The sequence below is a fragment of the Piliocolobus tephrosceles genome, chromosome 1 (assembly GCF_002776525.5).
Source record: "Piliocolobus tephrosceles isolate RC106 chromosome 1, ASM277652v3, whole genome shotgun sequence".
Lineage (NCBI taxonomy): Eukaryota > Metazoa > Chordata > Mammalia > Primates > Cercopithecidae > Piliocolobus > Piliocolobus tephrosceles.
The window spans coordinates 121,044,374-121,061,233 of record NC_045434.1 but is presented as its reverse complement, the minus strand read 5'-3'; the positions used below and the strand labels follow the sequence as shown (position 1 = coordinate 121,061,233).

At 37.4% G+C, this 16,860-nt stretch overlaps 1 protein-coding gene across 4 annotated transcripts in view; it reads left to right on the top strand.

The window, feature by feature from the left end:
- Nucleotides 1-16,860, top strand: part of CDC14A (cell division cycle 14A) — a 169,613-nt gene that overhangs the window by 59,938 nt on the left and 92,815 nt on the right. For all 4 annotated transcript variants that reach the window (XM_023191294.2, XM_023191296.3, XM_023191293.3 and 1 more), the window contains exon 5: nucleotides 10,769-10,848. In XM_023191294.2, coding sequence (XP_023047062.1) covers nucleotides 10,769-10,848 — 80 coding nt within the window. The remainder of the gene's footprint in view (nucleotides 1-10,768; nucleotides 10,849-16,860) is intronic.

Here is a 16,860-nt window from a genome sequence, read left to right as displayed (position 1 = left end):
TCTAGACCTGAGATTTAGTTCACATGCTTCGTGACTTTTGTGTTAGAAGTTTGGATAACATCTCACTTGCAAACTTCCTGAAATTTGAAAAAGAGTAAGATGACTATATTTGAAAAGGCTTCTTAAAATTTTAATTTTAAAAACAATTTTATGTACAGTTCCTTAGGTATATACTCTAGTTACTAAAATTAATACATTGGGTTGCTGGTCTACCACCTTCTGTCTTCTAGGAGATTGCAGACTGCCTAAAGTTGCCGTAAGCACATGGGAAGCAACCGCCCACACCCAAGTTGGGTTCCGTCCCTGGCAAGTTTGGTAGACTTCTCCTGTTCATTACCAGAAAGTTTATGATCTTTCTTGTTCACTTTTCTTCCCAATTACTTTCCTTCCAATGACAGCAAGAAAATTTCCTCTCATATTTGCCCTGCTTTCCACTGCCTCAGATTTGAAATCAGCTGTAATCATTAGCCAAATACTGAGGAAAGTTATGCATTTTGAAGCAGAATTGTATATAATTAAGTACCAATCAAAACATTAGAAATAATTCAGGGTTCACTTTAAAGGCATTATAGATGTATTCCTTGATTTCTTCAAGTTTTTCTAATTTAGCTTTCCCTCAAGTATTAGCATTGAGGGAAGATAATTAACTTAAAAAACTAACACACTTAATTATTTTAGTTTTAATATTGAAAGTAATGTCTCTACATTTTATTTTAGATATATGATTTTAATGATAATACTGAATATATTATCATTTTTGGACTAGCTTAGGAAACCGAAAATCTTAAGATTTTGTCTTTGGGAAAACATTTCCAGAAGTCAAAATATTATCCTTGGCAAGGCGCAATGCCTCACGCCTGTAATCCCAATACTTTGGAAGGCCAAGACAGTAGGATTGCCTGAGCCCAGGAGTTCGAGACCAGCCTGGGCAACATAGTAAGACCCCGTCTCTACTTTAAACAACAACAAAAAAGAAAACAACAACAGCAACAACAACAAAAATGCATATTATCTTTTACAAATAAATGTTTGAAGTATAATGTATTTGCAATTTAAAGACTTTCTATAATTGCTAACAGGTGTTAAGAGGATTTAAACATCCAGTTCTGGTCTGTTACAGTGGATCTGCATCACCATCTTCATTACAAAGTTATGGTTCTTTGCCTTCTAAACTTGATCCAATTCAGTCCTGGGTTTAAATAACATACTTTTTTTTTGTTTTATTTCTTCATTTGGAAAGTTTTATGAAATGAAGTTCATGCTATACCCAGAAATAAGCAGTGAAACTCAGCACCAGGAGTTTTTAACATGAAACCATTCAGTTTGGGAGATGTATTATTCAAGTGATATTCTGGAGTGAGTCTGTTTTTGTGTTTTATATAAGGACTACCTTTTAATGATGAATGATAAATGTTCTATAGGGTTATATTTAGCTGCATGTTGTAACATAACAGTATTTTGCTCAGCTTGTGTGAGACTAAGGGACTGAGGTTTTTTGGGGCCACACATTTTCTTCTTTCCCCCTTTAATGTGTCCTTTTAAGTTTCTATGTATTAAGAACATTGGCTTAGTGTTTCCTTTGTTTGCTTTATAAGGCGTTGGGCTAGCTTACTGTCACACAACCAGCTCAGTGAGGTCTATGTTGGTACATGAACTCACCTCAGGCAGAAGAGAACCATTGTGTCACTAGACAGTGCTAGCAAGAGATGTGCATTTGTGTTGGCTGTAGCTGTCAGTTCTGCAAGGATATGTTTTTAGGCTGATTATGAAAATTCTGGTTGTAATCAAATTAGATGGGAAGACACACATGGCTAATATTGTCTGCAATTCTCCTAAATTGCCCATCGAAAAGCTCCCACTGGTTTCACTCTAATTATACCCATGAGAGGGGTGAGAGAGTATTTCTATTCTAAACGAATTGTCAAATAAATAAAGTCTGCTCTTTGTTGACTGTATGTTAAATCCCAGCTTCAAATTAAACTGTAAAGAGATGTCACATGAGGGTATTTCAGAGCAAACAGCACCTCAAACAAAAACCATAGTCATTTCTAGACTTCATTCACATAAGGATTCAAATACTGAAAATTGTTAAGTATTTTTAGGGTAGAAATGAGCGATGGAGATAGAGACCTGATGTCAGGTTCTGCTGAACTTCTATGATTAGCTTTGCCTCCATATTTGTTAAGCAGATATATTGTCTTATGCTTTGCTGACTTCATAATCTGTGATTTATAATGGACTCAAAAGTTGAAGAACAGGAAGAGTGACTTTCTTTTACTACATGTTCAACCAAAGACTGTAGGAAACAAAACACATTCATTCTTATTCTGTTTTAATTAGACTGTTTAGCACGATAGATTTAAAATAGACTCATTATAATACAAGTTTTAAATACAGTTGTGTTTCTGATTTGTAATCAGACTGACCTATCTAATTCATATGTGATTAACATTGACTATTTCTTATTTCCACAAGCAATTAAAACAAAATAGAATTATTTATGTGTTTGAGAAATGTAAAACTTTGTCCTATTTTTAAAACATTATAAAGTTGAATGTAGATATTGTTTCTGAGTCACTGGATATAATGGGAGGAAATGATTAAGAAAATAATGTTGCTAAAAATAAGAAAATTAAACATGTTGTTTGTGTTTGTGTATCACAATTAATGCTGTCTTTAGAAAAAAACAGTTTATAAATTAAGTGCCCTGACATTTAAGAAGTCTGAGAACCAAGTTTTGGGAGCCAAGGAAGAGACTTTAAAAGTTTTATGTTTCAGCTTTTTGCAAAGTTTTTTGCCTTGGAGTGTGCTTTTATGCTGGACTTCTGTTTTTATGCTGGACTTCTTTTCATGGATTTCTGTGGTTCATTCTTTGCAGGTAACTGGTGATTGCTTTCCTTTCCTAAAAACAAATCCAGCTTAGTAATCTTATTCTTTTGTTCATGAGAAGTTCAAATAGAAAAAATGAATACAGTGCTAGTAACAGTAACTCGCTTCTGTTTTCACGTACTTTGTTGCAGAAAGACATGGGCCACCTCAGGGATCTTCTGATATTTTGATAATGGGTTTGGTAAAGCAGGGGCCAGTGGCATTTATTTTATGGATGTTGATACTAAGGCATCAGGAGACTAGGGAGGATGTTTGAAGAGGCAGAACTGAGAGTAGGATCATAATCTGTACTCTAAAATCATAGGGTTGAACTAAATCATGGTCTTATTAGGGACATTTACAACCTCATGTTCCGATATTTGTGTACATAGATGGGCTTTAGGGTGAAGGTGTGAGAAATAATAACAGTATAGATCTAGATTCACCCAGAGACAGATGGTGGAAAGGAAAGAAAAACATTTTGGGACCAAAGTTTATCTCCTTTTTGTTGTCCCTTACTGTAGAAGAGCTATGTGCTAGATGTAATTTTGAGCACTTTACATACATTATTAATTTATTTATTCTTCCCAACAGACAACCTTATGTGATAGTTACAGTTGTTATCCTCAGTTTATACCTAAGGCAATGGAAGCATACAGGGTTAGTTTCATGCCACTCATGCGGAAAGGACCTGTGTCTATGTCATGCTTCCCCTCATATAAAATGCCCACTATTTGTGCAGTCATCCATCATTTTTGAGTATGTGCTACATGCCAGGCATAGTAGTAGAGTCCTGCAGATAAAAAAGAGACGGAAACCTTGCTCTTATTAGCTTCAGGGCCTACTTGGGGAGACAGGCTCAATTAAATAACCACAGAAACAAACTAGTGTATGAATTTCAAGAAGGGCAGAGAGCTTTGAGAACATAAGGCAGGGGCCTGATCTTATTGGGTTGCCAAAAAGACTGTCTCACTTTAGAGCTGTGATCCCAAGGAAGGGGAGGAGGTGACATCTAAACACTGTCATGATGCAAGGTAGGCTCAGGTTGAGTCTGGTCATTTTATGGGCCATTCCCAGCCCCCTTTAGAGTCCTTGAAGTCAGTGTCTTTAAGCTCCATAATGGAGATTGCAGACTCTTCCTGTGCCCTCGTATGTGTGCAGGTTCCTGTGCAAATTGTAAGTGTTAAATAAATACTTGTGCTGATTGAATTACAGTCATCTGTGGTGATTTGTGCTCTGTTGCACCTCCTGCTGGCTGCTTTTTATCCCATATTGGGAGTGGCTGAGTGTGGCTTCAGAATAGACACAGGGGAAGTAGGAGAGTGAGTATTTGGATCAGGGAGTATGCCTTGACTAAATACTTTCTATAAGCAAATACAAATCATATGAGCTTGAGCTTTTATTTTTTAAAATTAGTGTATTACTTTCTCTTGAAGCACATCATTGGTGAATTGACTCTATTTGACTTGATGCTTTCATATAATTGGGCTGAGAAAGTTAATTTTACTCCACTTCCGGGCATTCCCACTAAAGTTGTAGTGATACAGTCTTTTAAAATCTCATTCACCAATTATTAATTAAGCTTAATTAACCCTTTGGGGTAGATGCAGTCTTACCCTTATATGTTTAAAGTAACTGTTCATTACACATAGGTTTTTTTGCTGAGCATCTATCTGACAGGAGGCATCTGAAGGCTTATAAAGCTATGGGAAGCTTGGTTACTTGAGCTCCAGAAGCTTTCCACTTCAGTCTAAAGGAAACTAATTACAAAAGAGCTGTGAGGGGCCCATCAGGATGTGCTATGAGTTTCTGTGAGGAAGCCAGACTGACTGTGTGACCTTGAGCAAATAGTTCTCAATGCTTTCCCTGTAAAATGAAAGTGGGAATAATAATGGAACCTAACTCGGGGTGATGTGGGGATTAATGATTTATGTACAGTGCCTAGAATAGTGCCTGGCACATAGTATATACTGTTAACTTTTTGTTTTTATTGTTGTCATTATCGTGGTCGTTATCACTTATAGTTGAGTGTCATATTCTGGAGTCTAAAGGGTAAGGGAAAAGGTTCTGAGTTGGAGAAGAAAGGCATCATAGGACATAGTATTTGAGTTTAGGTCTAATGAAATATAGGTCTAATAGGCAGAAATAGTGAGGAAAGTATTCCAGAAAAACAACCGCCACCACCTCAAATACCAGAGATATCAGGTATGTTTAGGGAAGGGTGAGGAATCTAGGCTAGTGGGGAGGATTCATTTGAGGAAAAATGACAAATTCATCTGAAAAGGCAGGCTGGGACAATATCTTGTTGAAGGGTTGGCAGTCTGGGCTGGGCTTTTGGAGCAGGGTTGAGACTTTCTGAGCCCTGCTCTGGAACTACTGGAGTAGGCAGGAGGTGGAGGCGGAGAGAAATGGTATTAGTCCTAGAGTATGGTGAGAAGGGTTTGAAATAACGTGATGATGATTGTCATGGAAGAAAGGTCCAGGTAGTTCACTGGGGAGCTAATGAAACTTAAGACTCAGGATCTTTTCTTGCTTAGTTCCCTCTCTCAAGCTGTTGAAGGGAAAAATTTTTGTAAAATGGAAAAGATGTTTGTATGCTCCATCTTCGCTCCCCAAATGATGTGTTTCAGGCTCCCAATCCTGGATCTACCCCATGATTGAAAGAGACTGTGGATGGCCAGGAGCGATAGCTCACGCCTGTAATCCTAGCACTTTGGGAGGCTGAGGCTGGTGGATCACTTGAGGCTAGGAGTTTGAGACCAGCCTGGCCAACATGGAGAAAGCCTGTCTCTACTGAAAATACAAAAAAATAGCTGGACGTGGTAGCATGTACCTGTAGACCTAGCTACTTGGGAGGCTGAGGTGGGAGGATGGCTTGAGCCTTGGGGATGGAGGTTGCAGTGAGCCAAGATTGCGCCACTGCACTCCAGCCTGGGTGACAGAGCCAGACCCTGTCTCGAATAGAGTAGAGTAGAGTAGAATAGAATACTGACTGTGACTGTGGAGAGAGAATCAGTCTGGGTATTGACCTGGTGTGGGTATCACGTGATGGAGAGGCCAAGGTCAAAGATGACTTTTGAGATGCTGGGTCTGGCTGACTGGGAGGAACCCCTCATGAGAAAGGGGGATGTTGGGAGCAGCCAGTTAGGGTGCAACAGTTTCAAGCCAAGTGAGTGTTCTGTGCTGGTTAGCTTTACCAGTAAAAGAAACATTTTCTTCTTATATCTGCCCACCCCCATCCTCAATTGCAGTTTTGCAAGCATGATAATTGTAAGTTACATGGTGCTAAGGAAAGGACTCAGCATGACTGCTGATTAATGGGCTACAGCCCAAAGCACACAACATGGTGATGTCTTTGTAATGTCCAGTTACTATTCTGTGTATGCTAAACCTAGTTGTCTGAAACTTTTAAAGGAAGTCTCTCCTTTTTGGTATAAGTCTTCCATATTTGGTAAATCATAGTGCTTCAAGACTATTGTAAAGTTGTAACATCTGTTTTCTGGAAATTGTATTTTGAAGGAATTTAATTGACGCAGATGTGGTTGGAATGCTAATTTCAAAGCTATCGTGCCAGTGTTCCAGTGGCAGCACCTGTCTGGGAAAGTCTATTGTCAGCATTTGTTTCCTCTTTTTCACACAAGTAAAATATTAAACAAATAAAATTGAAGAATACTCTTTCAGATGGCCAAATTGAATCCTCAAGAGTATTTTCACTTTCCAAGTCACAAAATATAAATATAATTAATGTAGTGGCACAGATTTCACTTTTAAATATATATATATTGTTTATATGTGTGTGTGTGTTGTGCTTTACTGAAAAGGTTTTTTTTTTTTTTTTTGGAGGAAAAATAGCACCTACAAACAAAGCTAAAAACATAGTAAAGTTTGAGGCAAATGTCCCCAGAGAAAGATCATTAGCAAATTCATGACCCAGAGTCTGGTTGAGACTTCTCTATGAAGCCATTTGTTGTTTTAAGAATTTCCCCTTGTGTATCAGAGAGATTGAATTATCTGAGTAGAGAAATATAGTTGTAAATTCCCAAATGCTTCAGAAATTCACATATTATTTTGGAGCAGGCATTAAGGATTTAATGACTGCAGGGTTTAGTTTTAAAAAATGATTTAGAAGTATGTGCAGATGAATTCTAAGAGGATTCTATATAACTTCTTATGTTGGTCTGGTATTCCTCTATAAAATAAGTACAAACTTGTTATTTGTTACATTGTTTCTCACGGTGTAGTAAACACAAATATTTAAAATTATAAGAGTTACGCATTTTAATATTCATTTATGTATAGACTCAGTGGCAGGTTTTCACATTTATAGCAGTGATATAAAACATTTTACATCAAATTGATTTAAGTCAAAAGTAAATGTCTGTTTAAAAAGAATGGTACTACATGGGGGTACCTATGGCACAAGTTGGGAAAGTGCATGATTAACTGTTGGGCAACAGTGGCTTACTGGTAAACAATATAAATTGTGCTGGTTTGTAGTAGGGTAAATTTTATTATGCTGTTTAATAAAACCTCATAGCTGTTGATAATATATATGTTAAGATACTGGCTCTTTAAGAACCTTTTATTAAAGAAACAAAAAGTCATTGAGGTTCTTGGTACCTGGAAGTTACTTAAACAGAAAAACGTCACTTTAATTGGGTGACTCCTGCTCAGTTAAAAATAAAAGTATATGTTAAATGCTATATTATTAATACAGTTTCTAGGACTTCTTGGCAAAAGTAGGGCAATGTTATCAAAGTCATGCATGTACCACCCACTAAACTGATGTGGTACACCGAACATTATCTGTGCAAATGCTTTTGTTAAGTTGTATTAGTCAAAAGTTCGGGGAAATTTCTGGTTTGGGTTTATATATGTTAATACCTAGCGAGAAAAGCAGACAGCATATTATTTCTTTCCCTTAAGGAGCACAAGAGGAAAAAAAGATATTTAGAAGATGCTTTGAAATTAATTTCATTCAGAGAATATTTTTATGATTCTGCTGAGAGAAGGCAAAAATATTTTTATAAATATTAGAATATCTGGTAACAAATTTTTGAGCATTAAATATAGATTTTATTTTTAGAAAGAGTACACATTTAACATTGCATAATTAATTTACTTACTTCATATTTAAAAAACAGATCTGTGTATATCTGTGAAAAAGACAATGTGTTGATAGTAGAAACATAAGGTAGAAAGTTCCTCTTTCTCCTTCTGATCCTTCCCCAGCCCTTTTCCTCAAATATGACTACAAACTGTTAACAGTTTGAAGTCATCTAAGTTTTAAAATCAAATGGAATGAAATGGCATTTAGGAACTTGGAAGAGTGGAAACCTTTTTTCCAGACCTATGCTACCAACTGAGTTTATATTTTCAGGAGGATATGATGGAATTGCTGTGGGCTTTGGAGTCAACCCACTGTTCAAATTCTATTTTTATCCTAGAGCAACAATGAGAGTTTGAAGTTCCTTACCTTTCTTATTAAATGTCACTTTTCTTCTGAGCTTTAATCTAGCCTAGTCTGTCTCTCTCCTCTCTCTCTTTTTAATAAGGAGACATGTCTAAGAAGATCTGGCATAAGAATATGTGGCATATTTTATCCTGGAAAAATTAAATTTGGTATTTTAATGACCCAGCATGCATTCATGCGGTAATGCACTCACTCATCAGGAAAGCATTTCCCCACTTTGCCCAAATACCTACCTTCAGGTTGTTAAAGGTCAACCTGTAAAAGACGCCCCAGGAATCTTCCTGGAATTTAGATGGCCTCTGTTGGGTTTCACTTTGCACTTATTAATAATTGAGCATTGGGATAAAAATAAAAACAAAGGGTATCATCTTACAATGTGAGAACATGGGCCACGTGTGCTAAGTCATGCAGGTAAGATGAGGAGCAAAGCCCTGTGGGGTAGCCAGTCTAAAGAAGAATTCCATGTGGGCTGGTGCCTCCCTCTTGCAGAATGACTCCCTCAAAATTAAAGGGAATTAATATAATTGCTCCTGAGGAGGAAAATGTATTTTTGCTTTTCAAAGGTTGTTGTCTAAGCTTTAATTATCTAATCCACACCCAGAAGCTTTCTACAAGCAGCCTTCCCTTTTAGCAACCAGTCACCATTCAAATACTGCAGCATCTTTAGGCTTAAGAAATCACTGCATTATAACCAATTCTGTTACATAACTTACCCCTTAGGGTACAGTAAAACCTGTTGTAACGTTGGTTACTGAAAATGGTCTTTAGAGCTAGTGTTGGTTTAAACGGACTTTTGTAATTATTTGGGCTGCAACTAGAGTGACAATTCTCCATTTTTAGAATCTGGCAATGCCTCTTGTCTCGCAGCACTTTTAGTTACTTCCTTTCTATTGTTTTTTTGTTTCATACTCAATAAATTTTGGTTGGTGTGTGCTTTATTAGAGCTTCATGTTTACTTGCCAAATGAAGATGGGGTTTTGTTGCTAAAGTTAGTATTTTTAATCTATTTTATTTTTCTTTCTTTAGAAAACTCAGAATGGACTCATTTTCTAGTCCTGAAATATTAATAAGTAAATATGTAATGTATTCCTAGTGAAATAGCTTAAAGCTCAAAGAAGGTTTATAAGTAGAGGAAAACCCTACTGTTAAGAACGGAGACGCTGCCATTCTTGTCATTGAAATGCATAGGGTTTTGATGTTGGGACATATTAAAGAAATAGTGTTACTAATTTTAGGTAGAGAAGATTGTAGGAATTAAGCTCATTTCTGACTATAGAGGAAAATGACCCATGCCATCGGCTCAGAATTAAAAAATTAAATTGCTCTTGGAATAAAACCGAGCTCTCCCGGTGGTTTGTATCGCTCTTCACATTCTGGCCACTGCCCTGGCTTTCTCCTGCCCCCTCTCCCCTTCTCTCAGTCCTAGCCACACTGACCTTGTTTTCCTCCAACTCACCAAGCTCTTTCCCGCCTCAGGGACCTTGTCTTTGTCATTCTTATGCCTGGATAGCCCTTCCTCCTTCCCCTTAACTCTTCCTGTGGCTCTCCCCCTCTAGATCTCACCCTGAACATCACCCAGAGACCCCTCCCTGACTACCTTGACTCAGGTAGCCCCTTTCCAGGCCCCTATTTATTTCCTTTTCAGCACTTACCTTAGACTGTATTTATTTCTGTTGATTATTGTCTTTGACCCACAAGGGTAAATTCTATTAAGGGAGGTGCCAGTACCTGATACAGTGCCTGGCATATATTATATACTCATTATCTGTGTATATTACCTGGGAGTTGTTCACTGGTTTTAAGGGCTCCTTTTTTGTTCGTGTCTTTAAGATTAGTATATTTTGTTGGACCAGAGGGATTTAAGTAGCTTTGGTATCAAAATCTTAGATAATCTGTTTTCCAATACTCTTACCTATACACATTTTCACCCATTTTTATTGTGATTTTATTGAGTGTTTAGAGAGCAACACTGGCTTTCCTCAGAGTAGGCAGAAAATTCAGTAGATACCCCATGGGTATTGTGCTCGCTGTGAGAAATCTTTCAGGATTTACCAGGCACTGAAATAACTCATGGCAGATCTTTGATGAAGGTCAAGGAGGTGTGCATTGGTCTTTGGTGAGCACATGGTATATTATGAGGGTACAACTGTCCCTGCCATTGTGTCTGTTCAGTGTGCCTTTGTAAAGAGCCTGGAATGGCCTCTTCATGGATCTGCCCTCTGTCTCTAAGCTTACCCATGGAGAAGACAAAGGCTGCTGCTCGCTTCATGCTGAAAAGAAATGTTGGTAAATTATTGCTTTGTAAAGATCAACACTATCACCGTAACAGTTGTCACTCAAAGTGGAGGAAGTGAAATGCAAAATTGGTGAGTAATTAGTTTTGTGTCATTCTTTGGTGTTCTAAATGTTGCTATTTATCTGTCTTAGGTAATCTATTTAAAGAAGACACCAGAAGAAGCCTACAGAGCACTCCTATCTGGCTCAACGCCCCCCTATCTTCCATTCAGGTATAACTCCTGGTGAGACTTGGGTTAGGCTTTTGCGACAGAGCTGGATACTTTAGAGTTGGGTCGTAGTGTTTTTTAATTGTCTTAAGATAACGGTGATGTTATATGGAATGAAATGAGATGGTAGTTTTTATTATTACATTTTGTAGAGTTTTTTCCCTGTAGCTAGCAAGAATAAAATAGCTTTCTTCTTGTAGGAATTTATTTTTTTCCTTGAATCCTTTCTATATCTTTACAGTTTATGTGAAGTACAAAGAGTGCCCGATGTATAAGCTAATAACCATGTCAACATTTGTTGGATTTCAGTAATCTACATCATTGATTCATCCATTCATTTTTCCATTTCATGAGCAGTGATTGAGGTCTGGCCACATGTCAGAGGCTGGGGATATAGAATGAGACCCTCTAAGATTCTTCAGGAGCACTGTTTAGTGGGGACCCTAAATCACCGGTTTGGCACACAAATCTGACTGACATCCCCAGGCAGCCTTTCTCTCATTACCGTGTTTTCTAAGTATCATCAAAGAAGATCTTTTAAAAATTTGGGGTGAACTTGAGCTCATTTAAAGAGTAGAAGGGGGCTGGGTGCAGTGGCTCACACCTGTAATCCCAGCACTTTGGGAGGCTGAGGCCGGTGGATAACTTGAGCCCAGGAGTTTGAGACCAGACTGGGCAACATGATGAAACCCCGTCTCTACTAAAAATACAAAAGTTAGCCAGGAATAGTGGTACATGCTTGTAGTCCCAGCTACTCGAGAGGCTGAAGTGGGAGGATTGCTTGAACCTGGGAGGTCGAGGCTGCAGTAAGCTGAGATTCCCCCACTACACTCTAGCATGGGTGACAGAGTGATACCCTTTCTCAAATAAATAAAGTGGAAGGGACCATACATCAAAACTCCCATAACACTTACCTCTGCTAGAATTGTGAATGATTCTAATATATTTGCCTTTTTTGCTTGTATGTCCAATTCTGCAAGCGTGTGTATTGCTTATTGCTTATTATTGTTGTATTACCATAATTAAGCAACACAATGAGAGAAAGGAATGGGAGTGACTGAGAAGGCTCTGCTTGTCTGTCTTCCTCATTCTGCTCTAAACTCTCAGAGGGCAGGCCCCAGTGCCTTATACTTAACAGCACTTTTAGTAAATATTTGAATGAATACATTAAGACTAAATCCCTTAAGAGTCAAAGGATTCTTACTCTGCTTCTGAGATCACAGGAGGTAACTGTTAGGGTAAGACATGGGGAGGAAAGAAGCAACACCTAGTGTGTTTAATTAAAGTGAAGTCAAGGAGTAAGGCATTGGGATTTGGACACTGAGAAGAAAATATCCTGAAGCAACCTAGAGTCTGAGGTAATCAGCTGTGGAAGGGCAGATAAGAAATGACAGATAATGTAGATGAGAGTTTTAATGGTGAAGACAAAGCTTATTTTTCCTTCTATTTCTAATGGCTCCTATACTTTGAAAGTCCTTTATAAAATATAATCCTATTTTTTCAGAAAGGGGTAATAATGTAATAATTCTAAGTTCTAAGCAAAGTGGTTAGGAGTACGTACTTTGGAGGCAGAGACACTTGAAGCAGTTTGAAGCCTCATTCTGCTTCTTGCTGTCTGTAGTAAGTAAGTATAAGTATCTTGCACAAATTACTTATCCTCTCTCAGCCTCAGTTTCCTTATCTGTAAAATGGCTTCAGGTCTAAATTAAGGATCAATGAAGTAATAAATTTATCCTTCTGCCTAGTGCAATATTTGGTTTTTGTTTTTCTTGTTGTTAGCATCGTACTATTATTACTGTTAATAACATAATAGTAATAATAATTATTATTACAGAGTCTCACTCTGTTGCCCAGGCTGGAGTGCAGTGGCACAGTCTGGGCTCACTGCAACCTGTGCCTCCTGGGTTCAAGAGAATCTCCTGCCCCAGCCTCCTCAATAGCTGGAATTGTAGGCCCCCACCACCATGCCTGGCTAATTTTTGTGTTTTTAGTAGTGATGGAGTTTTGCCGTGTTGGCCAAGCTGCTGTATAACCCCTGACTTCAAGTGACGCGCTCGCATCACCCTCCCAAAGTGCTGGGATGAAGGCGTGAGCCACTGCGCCCAGTTGAGAACTAGAATTTTTAAATAATAATACCAGAATAGAAGAAAAGATAGTAAGATAATTAATACTACTTAACATAGAATTGATTTCAATTCTACATAAATAGTAAATTGATAGCCTATTTTTTCAAATATTTTTCACTCAAATTATTTGAAAATATAAATACATTAACATAGTTCAGAAACTTAAAAAATCTATAGGAAGGTTTAAGTGAAATTTCTCCCTCCCATCCTTGATCCTCATCTGTCTAATCCTTTCCAGGTAACTTCTGGTATTAGCTGATTTGATATCAGCCTAGAATTTCTTTATGCACATATAAGTAAATGAAGATATGCACCCATTTCCTACTAAAAGTATGCACTTGAATGTAACTCTTAAGTTCTATCTTTTTGATAACTGAGGATACCAAGAGTTGTGTTTACATTAAGCTGCATTTCTAAATCTAGACTCTTCATAAACCATACATTTGAAACAGAAAATACCACAAAGTAGTGCATTTATAATTCAGTGAAGAATTTAGTTGAAAGAATACTACTAGTTTTCTGGAAACTTAATTTTTTTATTATGCCAAGATAAGATGTGAGTTGTTTTTAGTCTACAGCTCAGACCAACTAAGACTGATGGACTCCTATCAAGAATCATCCTCATACTAAATTCCGGGCAGCCATTATTGCATTGGCCTTCATTATAATCTGGGTTTTATTATAACTAGGTTTTTAAAAAAAATCCCATTTCTTATGAAATTACACTTTTGTCTTCATTGTGTAAATTGTTTCAACTGCTGATATATTAACACTTTTAATTAAAAATGAGAAGCCTTAAATAAATATGTTTGAATGTAATTGTTTTATTATTTAAAATTTTTTAAAAATGATGATTTTGAAGGCTTGTTGAAGGTGTGGTTGGTATGTTCATATACACTTTTCACTGAAATGTCTGTGTTTCCATTTGTGCTATATATTTTAGTTTCTTTCTAATAAAAGAGTTTTATGGCTACTGTGAATTTAAATAATGTTGTTTTTCAAATTTTTTTCACTTTGCAAACATTTATCTGAGCAGTCACTTCCATAAAGCCTCCCTCATTTTTCTGGAGAGGCTTGGCAGGTCCTTTGCCTGTGATTCCCTATTACGTTTTATGTATTACAAAGCCAATACCTTGTATTTTAATTATTTGTTTGCATGGCTGACTCTTCTCTTGAGGGCTGTGGTTGGTTCTTTTCCTATTTTGTCCTGAGGGAGCAAGTATATTAAAATATATTTATTGCTTTTTTGGTGCCAGTCACTGTGATAGTCCTATGGATTTAAAGATGTTTAGAACAACTTGGTACCTGCTGCAGAAGAGCTCAATGTATAGTCTGTATACATGTATAGGTGTGTAAAACAGTTACAGTGCTTTGTTAGAGTTAGAAGAGAGGTGTTATGGGAATACTGAGGAAGGAGGTTTAACTCTGAAACGGGGGGGTGGGAGAAGATGTTAGGGATACGCCCCATGGAATGCTTTTCATATTAGAATGAAAACTGGAGAACAGCAATTCAGGCACTGATTTTAGGTGCTATATTTATTTATTAGTATGGCATGGGTTGTTTTTGTATAATGTTATGTTAGGTAGGATATATAATATGAAGTTCACGGTATGGGTACGTTATTATAACCTAAAGGATGATCTGATTTTATTCCTACTTAGGTTCTATTTGCCTAGTTAAAATTAACAAAAAATGAGAAGTGTGTAGCTTTACTGCCTATTCTTGATTAAATTAAGTATAGTCAACTTTAGAGATAGTTGAATTTCTGGCTTGTGTAACTAGTTTATTTTCTGGCTTGTGTGACAGCAACGAGTGTTGTGATGTCACTTGTGAGTCAGTCTTAGGGTGTTCCGTTGAATTATAGGGTAGTGTGTCAGAGACTGTATTCACTTTTATTGAGAATAGCCAATCTGTTGATTAAAAGTGACTTTAGCTGAAAATGAGGGGAAAGGGGTGTTTTTCATCTACCGTAATTCTTTGAGTCATCCATCTTCAATGTTGGCTTGGCAGCTGGCCTTCAAGGGAACAAGAGGCCTTTCAGTTCTGGGGTCAGACTCAGCAGAGTTTGAATTGACAAACCAGGTATGAATCTTTTTAGGTTCTCTTCCTTACAGCGTACTACTAAATTACGGTGTATACTATTGAGCAAACAAAGTCATATTAATCTCAGCTTATCTAAAGCCCCAGGAGACCAGTGACCCTTTAGTGGAATATCCAGATTGTTTTCATGGCAGTCAGTGGCAGGGTTTTCAAAGCTACATTCTTGGGTGCTCACAAGACAGTATCTGTGAAAATTTAAAGTCCCACAAATCATTGAAAAGATAACCAATCTAAATTGTACAACTTATTTAAGATGTCTCTTGTGCTTTTAAATTCATTTTATACTTATTTCTTTGCTTATTGGTCCACATGTATCAGGTTGGTAAGTTTTTTAGTATTGGTGATGATTCCTAAATCTGCTCAAAGCCAGTTTTTAAAATGATGTATAGGCCGGGTGCAGTGCCTCATGCCTGTAAATCTCAGTACTTTGGGAGGCCAAGGTGGGCGATCAGTTGAGGTCAGGAGTTTGAGACCAGCCTGGCCAACATAGTGAAACCCCAACTCTACTAACAATACAAAAAAAGTAGCCAGGCATGGTGATGCAGGCCTGTAGTCCCAGCTACTCAGGATGTTGAGGCAGGTGAATTGCTTGAACCTGGGAGGCGGAGGTTGTGGTGAGCCAAGATCATGCCACTGCACTCCAGCCAGGGCAACAGAGCAATACTCTATCTCAAAATAAATAAAATAAAAAGAAATAAAATAAAATAAAATGACGTATACAATTAAACAGGAAATGAATAACATCCAGGGACCTAGTTTTAAAGACATATAAAGAGAGCATGGCATGAAAAATAATGACTAAGTTTGGAGGTAAGGTTAGGTATGGTAATGTGCTGACATTAATGGAATAAAGCTGGTTGAACATTGGATGTTCTGTGCCTTTAGTTTTTTCCTAAAGCTTGGAGAAGAGGCTAGAATTTACAGGTGTTTCTCAAAGTTATGTTGATCCTCAAACTTATCTACATACCTGGGAAGCTTTAAAAAACTATTGATCCCTAGATTCTGTGCCCAGAAATTTTGCTGTAATTGGTCAAGGGTGAAGTCAGAGTACTGGAAATTTGAAAAACTACATATATGATTCCAATATGCGTGGTCAAGGTTGAGAACTCCTGCTCTGTAAGATATGTCGTGGCAAAAAAAAAAAAAAAAAAAAGTAAATTTAAAACTCTCTGTCTTGGAGATTTACAAAGCAAATTTCCATTTTAAACATTCTGAATGGTTCTGAGTAACGAAGTAACCTGTTTAGCTCTGTAAAACCCAGAATTTTCTTTTTTCTTTTTGTTGTTTTGAGATGGAGGTTTCACTTTGTTGCTCAGGGTGGGCTCGAACTCTCAAGCTCAAATCCTGTGTAGTTGGGATTACAAGCATGCACCACTGCATCTGGCCCAGAATTTTACAAAGTACTGATTTTCTTCCTTCTGCCCCATACTTTCCTTTAATATCCAGCAGAACTCCTGTTCTGAAACACTCTGAGGCATATTTCCTGATCCACACCTGTGTGGAACAAAAATCATCTCTTGGGATTAGAATAATATGCTAGCATTTTGTGGAACTTTTTTTTTTTTTTTGTGCTGTTTCCTGAGAGTCTTGGAAATAGATGGCTTATCAAATAATGGTATTTTATTTAATGTGAACAGGAATATGCACGTTTTCTTGCAGTTGTGAAGCCAGACAATCTTCTCTAACAGAGGATTCACACACCTCCCACTGGCAATCCTTTAATGACATCTGTCATTAAAATGGATGCATAGTGTTTGTGTTGAGGGAGGTGTTTGTTGTGTTTTGGGG